This window comes from Neodiprion lecontei, chromosome 7 (assembly GCF_021901455.1).
Source record: "Neodiprion lecontei isolate iyNeoLeco1 chromosome 7, iyNeoLeco1.1, whole genome shotgun sequence".
Taxonomy (NCBI): Eukaryota; Metazoa; Arthropoda; class Insecta; order Hymenoptera; family Diprionidae; genus Neodiprion; species Neodiprion lecontei.
The window spans coordinates 18,044,563-18,067,347 of NC_060266.1; the positions used below are offsets into that span (position 1 = coordinate 18,044,563).

At 36.6% G+C, this 22,785-nt stretch overlaps 2 protein-coding genes and 1 long non-coding RNA gene across 7 annotated transcripts; 2 read left to right on the plus strand and 1 right to left on the minus strand.

Moving 5' to 3' along the window:
- The first annotated feature begins 33 nt into the window (after nucleotides 1–33).
- Nucleotides 34–6,123, plus strand: LOC124295270. Of its 2 annotated transcripts, none has more exons than XR_006905166.1 (4): nucleotides 34–66; nucleotides 4,980–5,336; nucleotides 5,577–5,813; nucleotides 5,893–6,123. It is a non-coding gene; the product is annotated as an uncharacterized LOC124295270 (long non-coding RNA). The 2 variants fall into 2 exon arrangements; XR_006905165.1 differs by having other exon boundaries at nucleotides 4,980–5,332.
- On the minus strand, nucleotides 891–4,350 carry LOC107218449 (vesicle transport protein SFT2B). Of its 3 annotated transcripts, none has more exons than XM_046744670.1 (6): nucleotides 4,121–4,350; nucleotides 3,485–3,627; nucleotides 2,606–2,623; nucleotides 2,189–2,358; nucleotides 1,696–1,813; nucleotides 891–1,406 (listed from the first exon to the last, which is right to left on the minus strand). In XM_046744670.1, exons 2-6 carry the CDS (start codon nucleotides 3,551–3,553, stop codon nucleotides 1,278–1,280), a joined length of 504 nt encoding a protein of 167 aa, XP_046600626.1. In that variant the 5' UTR covers nucleotides 3,554–3,627; nucleotides 4,121–4,350; the 3' UTR covers nucleotides 891–1,277. The 3 variants fall into 3 exon arrangements, with proteins under 3 accessions (XP_046600626.1, XP_046600627.1, XP_015511813.1); XM_046744671.1 differs by lacking the exon at nucleotides 4,121–4,350 and adding an exon at nucleotides 3,782–4,054; XM_015656327.2 differs by lacking the exon at nucleotides 2,606–2,623 and having other exon boundaries at nucleotides 4,121–4,345.
- Nucleotides 6,124–10,750: 4,627 nt separating the features above from the next.
- On the plus strand, nucleotides 10,751–22,187 carry LOC107227405. 2 transcript variants are annotated; one of them, XM_015668533.2, is made up of 8 exons: nucleotides 10,751–11,164; nucleotides 12,707–12,862; nucleotides 13,460–17,228; nucleotides 17,691–17,845; nucleotides 18,143–18,318; nucleotides 18,613–18,823; nucleotides 19,276–19,419; nucleotides 20,582–22,187. In XM_015668533.2, exons 3-8 carry the CDS (start codon nucleotides 13,508–13,510, stop codon nucleotides 20,732–20,734), a joined length of 4,560 nt encoding a protein of 1,519 aa, XP_015524019.1. In that variant the 5' UTR covers nucleotides 10,751–11,164; nucleotides 12,707–12,862; nucleotides 13,460–13,507; the 3' UTR covers nucleotides 20,735–22,187. The 2 variants fall into 2 exon arrangements, with proteins under 2 accessions (XP_015524019.1, XP_046600501.1); XM_046744545.1 differs by lacking the exons at nucleotides 10,751–11,164; nucleotides 12,707–12,862 and having other exon boundaries at nucleotides 13,444–17,228.
- Nucleotides 22,188–22,785: the final 598 nt, after the last annotated feature.

Below are 22,785 nucleotides of genomic sequence, written 5' to 3' on the forward strand. Positions count from 1 at the left end.
ATTTGTATACTGTGTCACACTGTGCTCTAAATGGAAAGCACTAAGTGTGGTTCTGATTCCTGACCTGTCACAATCATTAACCTCATAATATATACGTGCTTCTATTTATTTCGTGAACGTCAGGACACTAAGGGCGCAACTCGTTAATGCTTAACCTCAAAAAATTGAGCATGATTGGTCAAAACTGGTTAATGCGGGAATATGTAAGTTTGAAATTTTGTGGGCGAACGCGCATACAACTTTTTTGCCCACGTTATAGTGAGAAAAACTGGAACACGCGTGTCTTGACCTATCTAATCTAGGGACCTTGGCTTCCCAGTTAACAATCATTTATCTCTTTTGCGCTGCTGGGGTTCTTGAGTAGCTGTGCCTCTGTCCTAGGGAGTTTTTAGCGTTGCCTATTTATTTCAGAACGCACCCAAAAGCAGGCGCACTATACTCACACCGCGGGCGCACATGTAGACAATGTAGCCAACCTCCCAATCGTGGAGTCTTTGCAAGGAGCACGAACGCAAATGTGTAAGTACCGTGCTTGTCATAGTCGTTCAAGTAGGATTATTTTTTGTACATATATACCATCAAGTATTATTGAAATCATTTTGTTTTTCCATTCAATCGATTCTTCGTTTGTCATAATATTGTTTCCTATTGCTTTATATTATCAGTTCTATAGTGTTATAATGAATGTGGAACTTTTTGGAAAAGTTGTATGAAGGGTAAAAGTGATAAAAATTTTTCAAATTTTGCCGTATAGAAACATACAGTAATACGTACGGGGCATCGCAATTTTCCATGTCCATCATTTGAATATGAAGTCCTGTAAATTCCAGATTTTTTCATCAAGCCATTTCCAAGATATCGATCCAGTTTGTCAAACATAAAAACTTAAATTTGCTCTTAGACACAATCAACAGATTATGAATTTGATTTTATTAAACTAGATATCATAAGTTATTCAATACATGTATAAATGCAGTCCATAATTATTATCCGAGAATGGCAAAAACCAAGCTTTTTAAGAAATATTAAATAACAGAAATCTTTTCTTAATTTAATTTATAATGAGTAAGATATCATGATAATCCTAACTATTTCAAGAAGTCTTATATATCAGGATATTTTATACGACCACTCGAGCTTCCAAAATTACTGGATACCCTTTGCAGCTCACATAATTGGTTAGTTCATTTACATTTTATCATTTGTGTATACAATAATTTCTCATGCCTGAGCATATTACTCATGATATTGTTACATTTGGACACATAAATTGTAGTTCACGTAATGCATGTTCCTATTGTCTTCTTGACGGCATCACGGGCATATGGTATATATGAAAGGGAATACCATGTCATTGCCAGTGACTGTATGATTATAAATATGAGGGCTAATCCAGCTTTATGGAACTGCAAATAAAACATAATACAGTTATTGAAAAATAAAAAAATAAAACAACAAAATTGGTAATAGAGTAAATACATTCAACCATTAACGTAAGGTAATCGCCCATACAAATTTATTTGTAGGAAATGTAAAATATTAAATCAATGACATAAGAATTGGAAAACACAATTTTGTATGCATTGAAGCAATGAAGATCATTGCTCCTGAAATTTAGTAGAACCAAAAATAGCAATTATACTTGTTTGCATATTTTAAAGGGATTTACAATGTTTCTTATTCTTTGTCACTTACCGCAAGAGCTGATGTCAAGGTCATTACAATGGAGAAAAACACGAGTATCGTTGCTATAACTCTTGTAGCGGCAAACATTTTTTTAACTTGATTAACTGGCCCCATAAGGAAACAAGTGCTGTTGTGTACAAACAAGAATAAAATTACTGATTTCGAGCATGTTTCGAGTGAGAAAAACACGAGTATCTTTGCTATAACTCCTGTAGAGGCAAACATTTTTTTAACTTTATTAACTGGCCCCATAAGGAAACAAGTGCTTTTGTGTACAAACAAGAATAAAATTACTGATTTCGAGCGTGTTTGGTTTTTCACATAAAACTGTATTAATTTATATTATTTTTTGAGTTGCAGAGATTAAAAGCAGAATAGTTGACTGATTCTCAATATCATGCCAGTTATAGAATATACTAGGTATAGAATGTCAATAGCTGGGGTGCAGCGAATTGTAATTTCGATATCTCATTGAATAGAAAATATAAAAAGTGATTTATACCTTGCTAAGGAGATGATATTCCCAAGTGTGTAGAATATAGCGAACACTGTAAGTCCTTTGCTTAAAAATAAAGCAAACGATCCAAGGAATGAACAAAGAATACCGACTATAAAGCAAATTGCAAAGCCTTTTATTCTTGTTGACCAACTAAGCGTTGTTGAATCCATTACCTAATAACCAAAATGCTTTTTAACACAAATTCTTTTCATAGCTTCGATTACATTGGAACAAAAAAAATTTATGGGGAACTAGCAGCAGTGATGAATGAAAAAATACTACTCCTAAAATATCAATTAGTGTTTTGCACGGGACTTGCATAGGAATACATGTAACATTAACCCTATTTGTGAAGAGCTAGATTGCAGTAAGTTCACATTCCTTAAAATTTATTCGAAACCATAAGTGGGTGATACTTACCACAAAATCTACATTTCCCTAGCAGCAATAATGAAATAAAATTAGCACACTAATTATTTTCGTGACGGTTTTTGTTTTATTGTTTATTTCACTCAATTAGTCAATGGATATTTAAAAAACTTCAATTTCCATTATTTCGTGGGCCTGTTTTGTGTTAAATCATAGGATGGCAAGAGAAGTCAATAAGGTGAACACGGTCTACAGATTTGACAATTTCTAAATATCTGATAGATACAGCAATTATGTACTCAGGGTGTCTAGCGCTAGGATGCTATGAAATTCGTCAGAAATTCAGATCTTTCTGAACCAGAAGAGAGGTTTAAACTGAATATAAATTACTCGAATGAATGAAATGTGTAATGTAGACGTGATCAGGCCTGTATTCTGCGACTTAATCAGTTTAAAAGAACCAATCTTCAATGATTGTGAAATAATATAATATGCACCGAAGAAACATTTCTGCCATCATATTGACAAACCAACAGCAAATAATTAGAATTCTCAAATGGAAAAATCCTGAACTTCCAGAAATCAGACAAAGTTCCCTTAGAATTTTCTAAATTTTCTTGAATAGTCAAATTCCCTACAAGTGTCTTCTATCAAAGATTTTGCTAGATACCTTGTAGCTCATAATTCCTGTATTCATGAGAAAAAAAACAAACAAATTATGAATAAAAAAATAGCATGAACAACTTCCAGAATCAATGGAACCCAGTTCTTAGAAAGTAGATTGAAATACAGATGCTTACACTGATGAAATTACAATTTTAAATTTTGTTGCACTAGTTAGCATAAGCTCTCATTAGTTATTCTTTACGATGAAAATAGTTATTTAGTGTTCATCAAGTATAAATAAAGTAGTAAAGTGCAGATAGTCACCTGTGTTATGATTCCGCTTTCTTCATCACATTGTTCATCACCGCTGAGTGCTTTCCTTAATTTATCCATGGTGAACCTTCCTTTATTACTTAGTCGTTCTTTGTTTTATCCTAGTAAAGGATTACACCTCGTCTTACGATTTTCTGTCAATAAAAATAACATTATATTCGAATTTTTAGAACTGTGTCGAGTCAGTACCTTTAGGTTATGGATATTCTACAAAATATTTATATTCAAGTTCATATCACGTTTGATGAAGATTTGCTTTTATGTATCAAGTAGATTATTCGGACTTACATAGGATGCTTGCTAAGTTGTAAATCAAAATTCGAGCAAGCAAGTGTAACTGTGTAGAACATTATTGGTCATTTCATAATTCACAGTTGACAGATGACACCGCAAACGCATGCATATATATAGTGAATTTAAAAATGACGTGCCAGGAATCTCTAATGTCAGAAATGCGTAGGAACAAGCAAGTAACAGTATATTCTCAGTTTGAGGCGTGACAGAACAGTTTAGATAAGGCGGTTTGCAGTGATTTATCGAGGTAGGTTAGAAAATTAAAATAACATTAGCGCAACCCCTTCTTTCTGATGTATGTATATATGTATGAGTGTACTAAGGCATACGTACCGCTAAAACACAAGGCATGAATATGCGTCCGTGATACAAGGTACGAACCGTACGAATACGAGAGCAGGATTTTGATTGCGACTTGTTGCACATATAACCCCGAGTGACATCGCGGGAATTTACTCCCTCAGCGCAGTGTGTTCCAGGGGTGCGTTGCGAACTACCTAGCAGTGCTAAAAACTCCCTAGGACAGAGGCAGTGAGTCATGAACTCACGGGGAACTTTCCAGCAAGGAGACACAGTGTGACACTGTGTTACACGGTCGAACACTGTGGGTATGTTCCGATATACACTGCGAGCACTGTTCAGTGCTCTTACTGGGGAGAAATTCGTTCCGTTATAGACGGACAGTATACAGTCGCAGTATCCTAGGGAAACATATGACGTCATAAATCGTCGCCATTTTTCTACTGTGAACACTGGTGCTTTCGAGGTAAGGTACTCTCAGTGCTTTGATCGCGTGATCAACAGCGTTCAGAAATTTAACAGCTTCCACTATTGATAATTATTATTATTGAATATTGTCATTTAAAAATTCGGCCGTTAAAAACAAAAATGGAAAATTTGAATAAATTGTGTTTATTGCAATGTGAAACAAATATTATGTATGAAATGAAGGTAACGCCAAAAAATGTCGATCACAGTATACTGTACTGCGTTCCGTTTTAAGCAGTAACCAGTATAGCTAACTATACAGGAACGGCTTCGCAGTATACTAAATTGACGACACACCTTACAGTGCTCGCAGTGTATATCGGAACATACCCTGTGCCTTGGTGCTTGTTGAAACGCTTTGAGGTTCTTAATTCAGTCACTAGAGTCCGCTCATGCATTATGCAAAAAATCTAGGAACACTGAGCGCTCCAGTAGCGCGATTCTGTAACTCGTTATGCTGTCGTTATGGACTCATAACGACAAGTTTCGTTATGCTACCGACCGCGTCGCTATTATAACGACAAATGCGATTCTGTACACTATTCTTAGCGAGTTTTGTCGTTATTAGTAACGAAAAGTGTCGTTATGATGTCGTTACGGTGCGAGCGGATAGCGAGGCTCAGAGACCCCCTCGGTACGCTATAACGACGATTATAACGACACTTTGCACACGAGCTAGAGGAGTGGTGTGCGTTTCCCATATTTTTCTCGACTCCGAGAAAGTGCTTTGAAAAGTGCTCCGAAAGTGAAAAATAATTACGACGTTTGAAATAACAAGTAAGTAAGTTGAATTTTGCAGTAATTAGGAATTATCAATGCAGATTGACTTCAGAAAAAATTGTAGAATAGATTTCATTATTTTCTAAAAAAGAATAACATAACCTATAAATTGTAGTGTTGCTCCGAAGAACCCACAAAGTTGCTTCCACAAATATAATTATTCATTAATTTCATTAATAATTCATTTCTACTATTAAGTCTATTATTTACGCTGTTTCTTTGATTATCTTCAATCTCAAAGGATCATGGCTATCGAATACCTTGCTTGGGATGTATTCGTTCTTGAGGAAAGATTACGTCGACTCGAACGTCGTGTGGAAAGAAGGCGACTGAGAGATGCTCAGAATCCTTTTCAGCTACCACGAGAAGAGTTTCTCAGCCTTTTTCGCCTGCCTCAAGAAGCTGTGATGAATCTTGGTTAACACCTTAAGCGCAGTCAAAGCGAAAATATTTTTCACTGTTCAGCAAAGCAGCATAGGTTCAGTTTGAGTTTTATATACATAATATGCATATTATATTTAGTCTACTTTTTTCTAAATCAACATATTTTCCATCAGGTGATGCTGGATATCCGTTGGAGCCTTGGCTGTTAACACCTCTGGCCAATTTTCCTGAAGATACGCGACAACATCAATATACACAACAACTATGTAAGGCTAGAAGCGTCGTCGAGCGGTTTTTTGGAGTTTTTAAATCTGTATGGAGATGCTTGTCATACCAGCGAGTCTTGATGTACGAACCAGCGTTCGCAGCGAAAATTGTTAATGCGTGTGCAGTACTGCACAACATGAGAGTGCAACTACGATTAAACAATGAAGATGACGAACAACTAGCACCGATAGCTCATCCTGTAGAGAATGATGTTGATCCGATGGATCAAGATGAAGAATACAACAGACGAGGACCACGCGCTTTGGCTCAACGAATTCAACAACAAATTATGAGAGAAAGATTTACCAACTTCCGTGATGCGGAAGAATAGAATACAGAATATGGAATGATGTTTATGGTTAAATTGCCAACAAGTATAATGTTTAAAGGTGATGAGAGAAATTAACGACAACAGAGTCAGGGCGGTGTTACGCTCCGACGTACCGCCTTGGCGTACCTTTTTCAAAATTCCATGTCATTTCATTTCTTTAATATCTTCAATGCACAGATATTATTTCATCAAAATCTCATAGGCTCATAGGAGTAAGGCTCCGGTCAAGCATCTCTAGACGCCAGGTTCGATTCCTGGCTCCGTCGTTAATTTTTCAAAATCACCAATTTTTCGAATTTACATTCCTTCAACTATAATGTTTACAATTGATTGTACATAAAGAAATATTCAATTGTGTTTTTAAAGTATAACTTTATTTTATAAAAAATATTCACCTTTTTTAAGCTGAACAAAAAATAAAAACGCGAAAAATCTTTATTCTAAACTAGACCTCAATTTTTTTTCAAGTGGTATTGTTTTTAAATAGCTTTGCCTCCATGAAATTAACAAACTCAAAGACTTCTTGAAGTATTGAAAATATTACAGCTACAGTTATGATCTTTAGTAAAAAATGGGAGTAGTTATATAATTTTACTCTTCAGAATATTGGTTCTACGTGAAGAACCCAATGGTGGTCCATGCAAAAAGAATAGTGAGGAAAACGTAGAAGCAGTAAACGCTGCATGGGGATTCACGACACGTGGTCAAAGGGCTCCTTTTAAGAGTATGAGTGCAAATAAATTTTTTTACTTGTATTAAAATTTATTAAAAGTATTAAACGGTGTTAAGATATAATAACAATGATGATATTTATATTTACAATGTTCACTATACGATGGATTTGCACTGCCTGTGACTGAGTGATTGTGCGCGCCTCGATTTAAACCTTCATGCGCGCCACCGCGGCACGAATTTCAACTATTTTAAGGCGAGTTTCGATAAAATTCTAGTTACTTACTAAGGATTTGTCACAATACGTCACTTCCTGTCGGTATCCATAACGACGATTCGTTATCCCATTCTGTAACGTCGAAGTGTCGCTATTCGTAGTTACGGAATCGCACCGTCGTTATGAGATTGTCGTTACACGCGGCGAAATTCGTTATCGTTACGATAGCGTTCCGAATCGTTATTCTTATAACGAGTTACAGAATCGCGCTACAGGAAAAAAAAACATTTGTGAAACGCGTGTAGATTATCATTGCATTTAATAAATAAATATAAACAATACCATGCGTCGAAAATAAAATCTCTAACTAAAAAATTGGTAGCAATGAATCCGACACAGTGTCCAACCATGCTCCGCAGCTGTGTTCGACTGTGTCGTTCTGTGTCGTTGTTGGAAAGCACCATGTTCGACACAGTGTCGCTCTGTGTCGCTCTGTGTCGTTGCTGAAAAGCTCCCACGGTGTTGTGACGTCGAGCGGCAATTCTCGAATTTTCCAGAAGTTAGTCACTGGAAATCGATGGTGTGCAATTGAAACTCACAGATTCCACAAGGGACAAGACGAATGCACAACACTGTAATAGGTATGTATAAGCAAAGACGTTACTGCATCTGGTCAAGAATAATATCTTCATCATCTCTGTCTACCAGACTAATCAGAAAAAGTCAGAAAATAATTGTCAGCATGCGTTGACTGAAGAATATAAAGACGAATATCCCTGGGTAAATTTTTATGACTAGTTTTCGGCAGGCAAGTGGGCCCAGGTGGGCCTGGGAGCGTAGGAGGGTTCTGCTCTATCAACTGTACCTAACGAGCTCGCACCGACATTCGTAACAGCCCAAGTAGTGTCGGTATGAAGGCTTGAGACTGAGTTGGTACAAAGTGAGTACGTAAGATTACTTGTCGACTGCGACTTAGAAATGACGATTAGCTCGATCATCCCCGTGAGAAGACGCGTAACCGCGTCCGCCACCATCTGCCTCCGACCACCACCGCAACCATGACCGCAACAACCTCCTCCTACCTCTAACCACCGTCAACCACCTCCTCCCACCTCCGTCCACCTTCGTCCTCCTCGTCGCCGTCCTCCTCAACCCCCTCCCCCCCCGCGTCGTCCTCGTCATCCTCGTCCTCCTCGACCGCTGCCGATCACTTCCAACCACCACCAAACACTTCCTGCCCCCTCCAATCACCACCAAGCATCTCCTACCACCTCCAAACGCTTCCTACCATCTCCGTCCACGTCCTACCACCCCTTGCCGCCTCCGGCCTCCTGCTACCACTCCCTATCACGTCCAACCACCACCTACCATCTCCTACCATCTCTGACCACCTTCTACCACCCTCTATCACCTCCTGTCAACACCTACCACCTCCTACCATTTCCTAACATCTCCAACCACCTTCTTCCTCTTGTCCCCTGATCCACCATGTATTCTATAACATTAATATTCATAATTATTCTAACAACTTTTTATTTGCTCTCTAGATCTTCAATTTTCGTAGGCATAGTATCGAAACGCAGTTTTAGCTTGTCGCAAGTGAAGTATCTACGTTGGGTAGAGCAGCAGAATTGTTTTTCAAAAAGTGTTCGTAAGACAAAAAATTCGATCGAGATGAAATGGATGCTCCGTATATGAGACAGTTTAACGCAATGTCCTGATTTAAAGACCTGAAAAGGTGATTGTCGGGGATTTTTTTTTTGATGGGGAGAGATCGAACGAAGCTTCTTAAAACTTCCAGTGTATTTTAACACACATTTGAAAGGTACAAGCAAAAATTTTTATCATCCAACTGTCGCAGAACGGCAGCGTTATTAGCTGACCCGTTAACTGAAGAATATATCTTTAGTCAACGGCTGACCATCGAAGGGCCTAACCGCTTGAGTATGGAATCGGCAGGAAAGATAAAGTACGTATTTCTTGTGTGAAATGTAAAAACTAAAATCATTATACATCATATCATATCATCATACATCATACATCATACATCATCATACATCATACATCATCATACATCATACATCATCATACATCATACATCACATCATACATCATCACACATAGTATTAAAGTTCGAAACCAAAGTTTGGATGTTCGGATGTACAGACAGTGACGTCACCCAAAATTTTGTTTCTCTTGACGTCATCGATCTATATAGACGAAAATCAGCTAGTCGAATTCCTCAGTCCGGAAACAACCGTGCAGTAGATAGGACGTATGAGAATCCCGCTCCGCAGATTTCGAGTACCAGTTTCTCTTCTTCCTGGATCCTACGCTCCAGGTCTGCTTCCTGGTGTAACTCGACTCAGGACCAGCTCCCTGCAACTCTGTGTTTCAGAAAACGAGTCTATGTTGTCACACTCGGTAGAGAGCGTTAGTAGTACAGTTGCGCGGTTTGCAATATATATCAGTGGGTTTGCGCGATTACCTTTACGGCCTTTACAGAGTGCAACCCGTGCAACTGCACTACTAGCGCCTTCAATAAGAACTAAAACTATGTGACATACTAGGTTACTCTTTTTACTTTTTCGCTCGATCTAGTTGCAGGGGGCTGCTCAGGACCCAGGTCCTTACCCGATGACTTTTGACCTTCTGGACTAATTTTCAAGTTTCCAAGTTTGATTATTGAAAAAGTCATGTTTTGTACTATCAAACCAATATGCATATTTTAGATAACATTTTGAATCGAAAACAAAACTGAATGACCAGGATCAACAAATTGCAATTGGTGAGTGATGGTAATTGGCATTGCATATATAGGAATACATGACAATAACGTCGTTTGATTACTGTGTAAAGCGACAATATGTATGTATGTTTATACATGGGATCAAAGAGAAAAGAATATTCACATGCATTTTTGATATTTAAATAGTTAACTAGATTATGGTTTATGGAATTGTATGTGCTATTGGCATAGACTTATAAAGATAGACTGAGCGCGCTTATGAGCCGCTTGAAGCAACCATTTAAAGGACAGAAATATGCCGGTAGTACTCCGTTCTCTCTCTGATGATATTTGTGGCGGGGATCGAGGCGGCAGAGGAGAATGAGGCGAAATTATGCGCCTATATCTATAGCTGTTCCACTTCCACTGCTCCGTTGTCTCCCACCATGACGCCGATTGAATAGAGAGAGCAGTACTCCCGGTATATCTCTGTCCTTTATATGTAATTGTCAGTGACTCTTATAGGAGCGCTCAGTCTATCTTTATAAGTCTATGGCTATGGCCGTTGATTTCGGAATACGTCCTTCATGGAGTATGTGTATGTGTGTATGTACACATACATACGTTTCGATATAGCTTTCAGTGCTGTCCACAATCTCTTATCTTTTTTGCCCTGCCGAGTTCGTCAGTGGTTCTGCCTCTGTCCTAGGGAATTCTTAGCGCTGCCAGCTAATTTCGGAACGCACCCATAGTAGCTACAATGGAAACGTGCCGGTGATACTGCCAGCCCATAGCTTACATGCTAGTCTAGTATACATCTATTACACACAGCTAAAACGTCATCAAAATGACGCCTTGTAGATCTGAATGCAAATTACAATAAATACCTCGAGAGACTTGTGTAACTACATACTGGATTTGTAATAAATCGACATGATTCAAGTGCCTAATAACAAAAACAAATCGTTAGTATAATTCTTAACCCGATGAGTTGATAAGAAGTTGCCCCTTTGACACGAGTAGTCAATATACCTGCAATTTTGTTCGTGTAAACATTACTGAATATTTTCGTCTTTCATACGATTCTGTCAATATTTTGGAAAATAAATAAACCGTAATTCTCGTGACTCACAGTTATTCCTACGGTAAGGTGAAAGTGAAGGTTTAATCTTATCTACGGAATACGCCACGACACTTCATAAACTCATCTAGTAGAAGTCTCACGTAGCGGTAAGCTCTTATCTACCATTTGTATATCACATAAATTCTGCTCAACTATTCTGTTACTGTATTCAATTCTGCATCATATCTAACCCTGTAACTCCTTCTGTATGTAATCTTCCGATTTTCAATTATTTTACATTGTTTGCAAAGACGGTATTCACACACTTATACCTGATGCACTTACTCTCTCTGTATGTGTGCATATATTACAAGCGTACGTATCGCGTAAGCATGTATACGTATATATGATCTGTACTTATCGCAGGTTACGTTTGCGACGAAAAACTGCATAGGTATGTATGCGTATATACATGTATGAATGGAAGCTTGAAACTTGCGGTAGTGCATCAATTAAGTTGGTAAAATAAAACAAGTAGTTAGTAAACATCAAAGCAAAAGACTGTCCGCAACCGCGATCTTCAGAATTTACGGTCAGATGGTCCTTCGCTAATTCTATTCGGTAGGACACGAAAATTTTTTAGGTTATGCTGTTTATAGTTGTTACTGCTTGAGTGAATATCGTGTCATATTTACTCATTCCGAGACAGTATTTACAATGACTGCTTTTTACTTGAAATAAGTTGATTCATTTGTTGAAATTGACCAAATTTGTTGCACTTCATTAAATTCACATGAAGTAAAGAACTTGATGATTCCGCAGTGAGGCGTAAACCTGACCTCTGTACTAGGTATACTTAAAACTACACGTCTATCTGTCTGTTTCGTGTCAATAACCCTGTGAATAAGTCTTTTGAAACAAATTAAAATTGAGGTTTCACCACTTCTCTAAAAAACCAATGTAATACGTAGTCGGCTAATGGAATTTGAGTTGAAGATGACGTTCATTGTTACATCATTCTAAAAATTTTAACAATAAGATATATCTTATATGTTCGTAGACAATATATGAAGTCAGTCAACAGTTTAAATATTGCCAACACTGATCGAGTTTACATAGTTTTTTATTCTAGTAAGTGAAAAATAAAGAGACTAAAGATTGTCATGATTGTCTGAAAATATTATCCGATTTCTATTACCTAATTGTAGTACTTATCTTTTATACTAAGGGTCAAATTACTTCTGATCAATAAGAATATTTAAACATTAAGTTTAAGTTATATCAAATAGTAATATCAACATTCAACATTTCGACTAACAGAGAGTTAGAAAAAATTGAATTTCTCAGGCAAATGTGTTCTAGAGGATATTGTGATATATGCCAAAAACCTGGGTACTTTTCAAACTTTGAATAACTTGCCGCCTCAAATTATTGAAAAAATCATAATAGATAATTATTGAAGGTTATTTATGAATAATCGATAAAGTTTTATAATCATTTTTGCTTCGTGATCAAATTTGACTTTTCTCTCGACTCGCTGTAATGTATTTACAAAAGATATTATATATATATAAAGGTACTATTTAATTGCTTCTTTGCATCAGAAATTGTTTATTGTTCGCTATAGCAGGTTAGTAATTAATTGCTGACATTAGTGTATCATGAAAATCTATCCTTTTATTCATTACAGCATGTACTTACACTTTCAGATAGAACCGAAACATGTAATTACAACGTGCAGCAAGGAGCTTACAGATAATTTTGGAAACTCTGCTTAGTCTTCCAATACTTGAATATCCTGGCTGTTACTTGTCTTGCAATGGATATTCGAAGGCGATGAAATATACTTGTGAAATTTGATGCAAGTGAGTTCATTCATACTCTGCATTCGTCCTTGAATAATAAAATAAAGTTTTGTTTATAATATGCTTAAGTCTTTTAGTTGGTCAGTTTTTAGTTTTAATCAACTTCTACATAGTTATTTTCATGGTACTTTAGAGTATAGACTCGGTCATTTAACTACTACTCAATTCCATTTTTATATGATTTGTTCATATAAGATGTTTTTTTTTTTTTTTAACGTAGTATGCAATCGACGTATTCATAATAAATTATATGTTTTGATTGTTACTGTAACAATTCATTGAAATGTATGAGACAATACCGAGAGTTTTGAGTAAAGGCCCGAGATGTAAACAATGCGATGCCGACATGCAGTAAGCACCTAAGATGTACTTTCGGTTGTTTATCAGCTGGCAAAAGATCGTTTGCGTCGGGATCCTTCACGGAAAACTCTCAGTACAAAATTGAAAACATCTTGATCAACCGATGCGAATGACTTGTAATGGAAAGCAACATAAATTCATATTCAAAGTACATATGTATTACTATATTCAGAACGCGTTGCTTCAAGTAATCTTGAATCCAATGACATTCATGATAATAGTTTTTCTAATTTCAAGATACCTTCAGAGGTGCTGAGTGTTTCGGCATAACGATCAAAAAACGAAATGGAGCAACAAAACATGGAGGGTAGTACGGAACAGACTGGGAATAGCAACTTCAATGAGTCCATAAGCAATGCGACATGTAAAAATGTCACGCTGAAAGAAGTAGCTCGGCTTCATACAGCAAATCAGGCTCTGGATACGCCTCCTCAAGATATTCTTATCGATCATTTGAAAATTGAACCTATGGTTACAGAGGTAATTACAGAACCAATGGCTGTAGTGATGGAAAATCATGAAAATCCACCAGATTTCCCAAGCAGCAAGAATTGCGACCCTAATAACGAATGCACGTTTGAAGTTGCTGAACAGATGGTTGAAGTAGTCACTTCAGTTGATACTTCCGAAGTTGATACAGAGCTTGTAGCAAAAGGAACTTTGGATGATTCATTGAAGGAAGAGACGAGTCAGTTGATCGAAATGAAAACAGAGAACATTTCTGATTTGATGCATCAAAATCTTTCTTTTGATATCGACGAATGTGGTCACCGGGCTGTCGAAGATGCAACTGTTGTTGAGGAAACTATACAAACTCACGAACCTTGTGACCCAAGTGTGATGAGCATTGTTGAAGAAATAGTTACGACAAGTAAACAGCCGTATACTGTAGAAATCCAAGAGGAGGACAGTTCGGATGACAGAGAAGGTTTTGTAACGAAAGAGTTGGTTTTGCTGGAAGTTGTCGAAGACGGTGATGCAGGGGTAGAAGAAAACGATGCCGCTGTTGAAGAAAGCGATGCAGCCCTTCAAGAAAGTGATGCAGCTGTTGATGAGAATATTATTGAGTTAGAAATTGACCAAACGCATGACTGTGTGGCCACTAGCAGTGAGCCTATTTCGAATGAATTATTCCTGTCTAAAAATCACGATAATGAAGATAACAGTCAGTTAGTTTCAGATAAGGCAGAAATCAAAGACGCGTCACTGGAAAATGACAATGAGGATCATGAGAGTACAACAATTGTTAGCGTCACAATAAAAACTGACCAAACCGCTGAAATAACAAGAAATGAGAAATCATCCGTCGAATCGCAAGTGTTAAGGAAACCAGATAATCACAGAAGTGTTATCCAAGAAATTGTTGATGATTGGATCGATGATAACAATGACGATATACCCGATTGTAAACACAGCGCAAGCGACTCCCATGATTCTGTAGAAATTGAATTGAAAACTCTATTGGCTGACGACAAACCTACCCACAAGGGTGATAAAATAGTTGACGACAGTTACCAGATTATAAATAAAAGTTCAAGTAAAGAAACAGTCAATATAAAAGAGAAGAAAACGCGAAAGGGTACTGAATCTGTCGACAAAGAGCGTGTCAATGGGTTAGAAAGTGAAACCAGCAAAGGCGGCACAACTGTTGATGAAACCTTGGTGGCGATAAAACCTGAATCAGTACCTGAAGCATTAGTTCGTGTAGTCAGTAAGCCAATGACCAATCGGTCAGCGGTTACTATGATATCAAAAAAGAAGCAACAACCTACCAGAGCTGGAGTAAAAGTGCTGGGACGGCATTTAATGAGTCAAATCGCATCTAAGGCTGATGTGACAGAAGTTATACAAGAACGTATTAAGGAAAAGCAGAAGGAAATTGATCTGCCACAGGGTGGTGATATATTGTTTGTAAAAAAAATCACGCAACGTTTATCGAGCAAGTTATCGGGCGCTTCGACTAACGCTCTGTCTGCAAAGATATCATTCTCTGAACCGTCCAAGATGTCTTCTGAATATTATACTAAAAAATCACCGGCCAAAGATAAAATAATGGATGTCGCCGAGAGAATTGAAACTGCTGATAACAGAGAATTACTTGCAATCTTGGAGGGTGACGTCGATCCTGACTGGTCAAATCTCAAACCACATACAGTTGTTGAGTCGACTAAGAGTTCAGAACCAACACCAAATACAACATCAACACCAGTGAAACTTGATCCGTACAAAGAAAGGGAACTGGCCTTGAAGCAACTCCTTGAACTCCCGAGTATATCTCTGAAAAGGCACTCAAGAAAGAGAAGAACATTTAAGCCTGCACCAAGCAAAGTATCCTCTGACACTGATGAAACTCCGCCAAATATTAACGCTGTGCAGACGACTGCATCTGTCATTGATGCGGAAAATATCCAGACCGAGCCTGCGGAAGAAGAAAATCCACCTCCAACAATCGAATTGGTAGTAAAACAAGAAAGAATGCAGGTCAGCGTAGAAGATCATTCGGAAGAATCACGGTCTGGTAGAAAGCGAAAACCGACTGAAAAAGCTCGTGAACATGAGCAAAATTCATCTAAGAAACAGAAAGTGTACAAAGGAAAAGTGGCTGCGCAGAAAAAGCCTAATAAAATCGAAACGTTGGTTGAGGCTTCTGTTCCGGAAGTCCCAGCAGTTGAGACATCTGTTGATGAAAGCGAAGCAACATCCGTAATTTCAAAAACCACAAGTAGGAATATTCTTTCGAAAGTTGGCCCGACGAAAAATCGAATGTATCAGTCTAAATCACAGAAAATGGGGAAGAAATTAGTTCAGACTATTGGAAAGCGTAATGTACCAGCAAAGAAATTACTTCGCCAAAAATCTTCTACCAATGTTACAAATGCAAAGTCTGTTCACATGAAATCAAAATTCATCTCATCCCCGAAAAAATATAGGACCACCATCAAACAACAGCAACAACAACAACAACAGAAGGTACAGAAACAGTTAATGGAAGTATCTTCGAGCGATACAAAACCCAAGAAGAAGTCAAACGAAATAGATAAACTACTTCAGGACGAAGGAGTGGTCAATTTGTTGTATGATGTTGAACAACCGGAAAGGAAACGTCTGATTCCAATTACAAAGTCCCAAACGAAAGTCATGGACCTGCACAAGGTGCAACGGGAGCTGAAAATCAGAACAAAATTAGTACGAAATGCAGTATTGCGACTTCGTACTTCGGGGGGTAGCCCAACAAAAATATCGAGATCTAAACGAGGCACACAACAAATTAACCTGCCTGAGAATGAAAACAGAGAAAATGAGCGTATCAAGTCGACTCGGTCGTCTGTATCGTCCTCGGGTGATTTTATATATCCAGCCAAAATCAGAAACGCTGCTGATGCGTCAATAATTGTAAGAAGGCATTCGTCCAGCTCATTTTCAAGTACTTCAGGAAGTCCGAGAGTCAGCATCGATGGACCAGACAAACAAACAGAACCCAGCGGAGCTGAAGAAGGCCCAGCACACGTTACGAGATCTGCGAGGCGACGACATTCACAAAACGAGAAGAACAAACAATCGACTGATACATTATCACCGCACAAAAAAGTTGGTGTCAGTAGAAAAAAATCAACAGAAAGCACCGAGCATGAGTGTGTTGTATCCCTTGAAAAAGGTATTACACTAGCGAGTCGTCCAAACTTGCGTGCAGATAGTAGAAGTACTGAAAAACTCAATAAAAATATTGAGACAACTGATATTGGACAGGCTAACAGCCACGTTTCTGGAATTAAAGTATCAACTAGATCAAATGGGGCATCTTTGGAAAAAGAAGTGACAAAAATGAAGAAAGGAACAAAAACGAAAGCGGCTGCAAACAAAGCAAAAGACGCTCTTGAGTATGAAATGGATAATGAACAAGAGGACAAACTCTCCGCTTGTTTAGCTGAGGCAGTATCCGCTCTTTCAAATGTTGATGCAACTGCTGGTAGCTCTGGAAGTACAATTGTTCTCCGCAAACTAAAAGGTAAGTCGCTATCATATCTAAAAGTAGTCTATCTTGGTTGTCTTATGTTCAGTTGGCTTACCAACAATTAAGGTTACAAAATCTGCTCTATAATTTCGGGAAACGTTAATTTATCTACTTCAATCTTGCATGAAATTATCTTCCAGTTTTACCAGTATGATCAGTATTTTCAGTCTTCCACTGTTCACCGTTCACTGAAATATGTTCATTTTTCATCTTCGAACCAATTAGTTTGATGATATTTTGACCCAGTTTTGTCAAAATTATGCGTTATTGATAACATCATCAACACCTGCACGCTAAAAGTCATTTACATCCTGAAAAAATTTCTGACGAGTTTTCACCACGTTTTTTATTCACGTCGAGAAAATGATTATTAACATCAAGTTTTTTTGAACTCAAATGATAAAAATACATATTCAATTTACTTCTTGTATTGTAAAGAATGTATTTTATATGCAGCACCTTCAAATGCAACCAAACCGACTGATAAAATACAACCTGACTTGCTAGACCAGTTTAGCAGCAATGAAATCAATCTGCGACGACACGGCAATATCGTTGAATTAATAATGATACCATCATCTAGCAAATTGAAGAATGGAATCACCCTCCAGGTAGGCCGTATTGCAATCTAAGTTTGTACTAAGATTCAAGATTTTTTTCTTTTTTTTTTTGCACAACAACAAACAAGACCTGTAACCACACTAGATTATATCCATGTATATAATCTATCAGATAACCGAAATGAGTATGAGAATGAACCAATTGAATACATATTAAAGGATTCAGTAGTATTGTAAAATGAAATATGGAATGAAAGAGAGTAATGTAACATTGTCAAAAATAGTACATATATTACAGAAATGAACTGATGCAGTAATAATATGAATATTTCTGTTTGTTCTTCGTAGCTAATGCAGGAACTTCGCGAAGTGTTATTGTTGCTGAGAAGGGACGATGGTTGTCGCGTAGTTCTTTTGACTTCCACCGGAACAAGTTTTTGTGAAGGTCTAGACCTCTCAAATCTAATAAATTCTGACAGAGAAGAACGTCGAGTCAATGCCGAGGAACTGGCTAATGGGGTCAAGTTAGTATTGTCATAATCAATTGATTTATACATCCCAATAACAGAAAAAGATACTAAAGCATCCGAAATTGCATGTCAAATTTAAATATAGAATTTTGGTCTGGACCACATTTTGATCCTCACTTGAATATTAAAATACAGTATTTTATACGAACCACTTATATAAAATAATTCAAGAAATAATTTCGCTACCTGCCTCAACATCTCCACAAAGTACAGATGTAAACACGAGTGTGTATTCTGCCTATAATTCAAAATATTTGCCATTCACACCATCTTACTGTTTGATTTCAGGGAGTTTATAAAGACGTTAGCTAATTTCAATAAACCCATAGTGGCAGGGATACATGGAGCAGCTGTTGGATTAGGTGTTACGATGTTGCCATTATTTGACCTAGTCATCGCCAGCGACAAAGCCACATTCAGTATGCCTTATGGACAGCTTGGGCAAATACCTGAAGGAGCGGCGATACTTACTCTGTCTCAAACTATTGGAAATACTGTTGTAAGCACTTTTTAAATTTATTCTTTATCCCTTTAAGAATATCGCTCATCCACAAGTCTGCTATGATTTCGCCTCAGGTAGAACTGTAATAAAATATTCCCATCTTATTATTAAATACTAGAGGTTTTACTCTGTCACAGATGCACCTTGCGTCTTCACTCTAGTGATTGTTCTGAGATATGTCGGAGAGAAATGAACTTATCTAAGATAATTATGATTTGCTTCGAACTATCGTTTGTCACGCTAACCAATCTGTGACTTAGGATTGAAAAAATTCTAATATCAATTTTGCCATCAGTAAATGTAGCAACTTTTGAAATAAGCCTTATTTCAGGGAATATGCTTACAGAAAAACTTCACATGACATTGTTACTGTTAGTAAGATGCGAAACAAATACTAGGCAAACTCCAAAGTACTCTGTAACTACATGCCTCATTTTATTTTGTTGTAGACAAGTGAACTTTTGCTCGGTGGAAGAACATTGACGGCTAGCGAAGCTCTAAGGGCAGGACTTGTCTCCCGGGTTTTATGGCCGGACCGTTTTCAAGGAGAATTGATACCTTCCTTGCGAGCCATGAGCGAACATTCATCACAGGTGAGAGAATAAGTGTAAAGGAGGGTATTTGTGCCGTTAGTCCATATTACATAGATTACTCAATTCAAGTGTGATACTTTGGCTTGTTGTAACTTGATCCATTCCTGACATTCAGTTGACAAACATTGTTAATTTTCAACTCATTAAAGCTGTAACAGATGTAGTCCTTGAATATTGATGTATTTTTTATAAATTTTTATTAAAACATGAAGCGTTTCACCAATTTTGTATGCACATCTGAAGAAGCACAATCGGAATACTCCAAAGCCAGAAAAACAATTTTTTTTTCCTTGTTTCGATTGTTTTCAGTACGCCCGTCTAGTGTTTCAAATTTTAAAAATTTCAAACCTTGAAAAGGAAATACGTCATGAAAAGTCCACGCTTGAATTCTGACATCTAAAGTGTCCTTAAGCAGTAATTACTTTGTTGACCGAAACATGTTTTTGCATATTATCTCGCAGTTTCATTTGTTATCAAGTCGTAATTCCTGTTTTATTTGATAAAGTACTTCTGCTATGTACACAAACAATAATTACAAAAAACCAAAATACAAAACGTAGTTAACAATCGTAAATAACGAACTACTTGAAACAATCCATTTTGTAGGGTACAATTAAGTATTTTTTAAATTCAGCTTTTACTGCTGCTTTATTTTTGGAAGTTTTAATTTTCAATATTCAGTTTGAAGGAAGGCTAAAACTTAAAACTATACCGTCAATCTCTTTGAAAATGAATTCCTATCAATTAATAAATTTAGTCATCAAGTCATCAAATCATTACGGAATTTAATGAGTATGATGAAAGTATAAATTTTTTTTTTTACTCTTCCGATCCATTTCACAAATTAATGAAAGACCCCGTACTAAATTTTTTATCAAATGAGCATCTTCAATTATTTTTCGTTGCAAAACTGAAAAGTCTACAAATCAGAAACGTTTTATAAATTCTTGAGGGATAGTAATTTTTAAGATCAGGTGTATAATTTCCGAAAATTCCAGTCTTCCTAATGAATGAATTCACTTAAAACCTCCAAGTTAGGTACATATTTCAATCACAAACTGATCAATTCTTCGCCAATTCTCATAATCTGGTATAAATGTTACGCATCATCTCTTATATTCAACTATTTAGAATACTGTAATAATGAGTACAAATTTTATAGTCAATGGAGGCGACGAAAACATTGCTGCGACACAGTTTACGCAAGAAGTTAGACGCTGCATTGGAGTCCGAAAGTTATCTGTTGATCCAGCATTGGTGTTCTGCAGAATGCCAAACGTTGATAAAAAATTATTTAGATGGTAAAGGTCACTAAGTAATACAGCGCATTTATTATGGATATAGTGTATTATATATCTTTATATATATATATTATATCTAATGACAAACGGAATTAGGTAGTTCAGATTTATTTCACACCGTATTCTGTGTAGAGTACTGGTATATTATATACATATAGAATACATAAATTTTAAGGAAACGTATCATCAAACCATGAATACAGTGTACCATAAAATTACTCGTTTGGTAATTTTTCATATTCTATGTTAAATTTAATGAATAACAAAGGCGTTTTCATCATCTGTAAAATTTCATGAACTGTATGTGACAAAAACTAGTTCAAATTGAACACTGAATTATGGTTAATTTTGAATCAATCTATTAGAATGGCATTAAAACATTTGTTAGCAAGATTGTCGTTGAATTTTTTCACAAACTGTTACTACAATTTATGATTTACCCTTAAGTAAGTTCAGGAAAGCAATTTACTACATTACTAAGTGAAAAAAAAAAATCAATTTTCGTCAAATCCAAACTGTTTAAAAAGTACTATTTTCTAGTATTTAATGATGGGATTAATGACTGTAAGTTTCAAAGAATCACATTTCCGTTTTGGCGCAATTAATGTATTGCATGAAAGTCGAGACATGAAAACACTTTTTTATTGTGTTAACGTTTCAGCCCTGAAACGTGAACACAATAAAAAAGTGTTGTGATGTCTCGACCTTCATATCCAAGAATAATATTATTCAACAATTCACCAAGGTCAAGGAAAAAAATCGTCTTCATTAATGTATTGCATAAGATATTACAATATTATAGTTTTGTTGCTAGCGCACCAATATAGGATTATAAAATTTATTTTTGTGTCTTACTTCCTAACGTATGTACTCGTTGATAGTAAATACATACATTAAGAAATTCTATTTTTAAGAAAAATGTTTATATTTAATATAAATTTGAAATTTGACTCAGCGTTCACATAAATATATATTTCTATATACTTGGTAGACTACATGGATTTTTTTCATGCAAGTGGACGTCGTCGAATTTATTCAACCAACCATAGATCACTGTCACGCCTTCGTTAACCATAACTTACTTATTCGAACAATGTTGTAAAACTAAACTTGTATAGACAAGTTCGTTGGAGTAAGTTTGGTACGATATTTTCGGCTGAAAAACTAGCTATATATCCAAAAGTAAACTACAAATATCTGAATTAAAAATCGGATTTCAAGATAAATTCACGCAAACTTGCCTCTATGCGGATTATTGTTTGTAGAAATATGAAAATTGTATGCAATGGAAGAAATGTAGGAAAGAAATCATACTAGGTCTGCCAAAACAAATTTGAAATGAATTGGTCTCAGATTTGATCGGCTACTTCCAGAATCCTAGCAAACGGCTGCGGGTAAGTTACGTAATGGATTCTTTCTAGAAAATAAGGTTCCAAGAGATCAATTGAATGTATTGTGGTGCTAAATGAATACTACCCAGTTATTAATTGATATTTCCGCCTTACTTCCGTCAACAACTCAACTACTTTGTAGTCTTCATGAGTATCAGTGCCTAAAAGTCGACTTTTAAGCATTAGTGTTTATAAAAAAACTACACAATATTCTCATTTTTGATAGGATGTAGCAGAAAACCTGCGATTTGTCGTATGTGCACAGAGGGAAAGGATTTGTTTGAATTTTGCACAGTTATACGATGTTCTTATCGGGACGACATTCGAATAGGCGTTTCAACAGTTTCTTACTTCTGCTTTTAACACGGGGCATCGCTAACTCTAAAAATTTTCCGCGAAATTATAAACGAGAAAATTATACATAAGTTTCGCAGCATCGATATTAATAAAGTTACGATTCAGGTATGGTGAAAAAAATATGAAACAATGGGTGGCCGGTAAACAATAGCAATTTGAACTACCGCGTTGGCCCGAAAAATTGAACTGTCTGGGGGTAAAGGTGTAAAAAAGAAAAACATCTCAGACCCAACTGCCGCACGAATTCGCGCGAATATAATTTCCAAATATTACTAAAATGAACGTGAACTCTCGCGTAAATGTGTAGTTCTTTACAT

Bases quoted from the DNA above. Each gene is read 5' to 3' on its own strand.
- LOC107218449 (XM_046744670.1), bottom strand. From the start codon at position 3,553: ATGGATAAATTAAGGAAAGCACTCAGCGGTGATGAACAATGTGATGAA. The intron at 1,814-2,188 runs GTATAAATCACT...TGTACACAACAG, and splicing joins AATATCATCTCCTTAGCAAG to CACTTGTTTCCTTATGGGGC. The intron at 1,407-1,695 runs GTAAGTGACAAA...TTTTATTTGCAG, and splicing joins CCTTGACATCAGCTCTTGCG to TTCCATAAAGCTGGATTAGC.
- LOC107227405 (XM_015668533.2), top strand. From the start codon at position 13,508: ATGGAGCAACAAAACATGGAGGGTAGTACGGAACAGACTGGGAATAGC. The intron at 17,229-17,690 runs GTAAGTCGCTAT...TTTTATATGCAG, and splicing joins TGTTCTCCGCAAACTAAAAG to CACCTTCAAATGCAACCAAA. The intron at 18,824-19,275 runs GTAAGCACTTTT...ATTTTGTTGTAG, and splicing joins AAACTATTGGAAATACTGTT to ACAAGTGAACTTTTGCTCGG.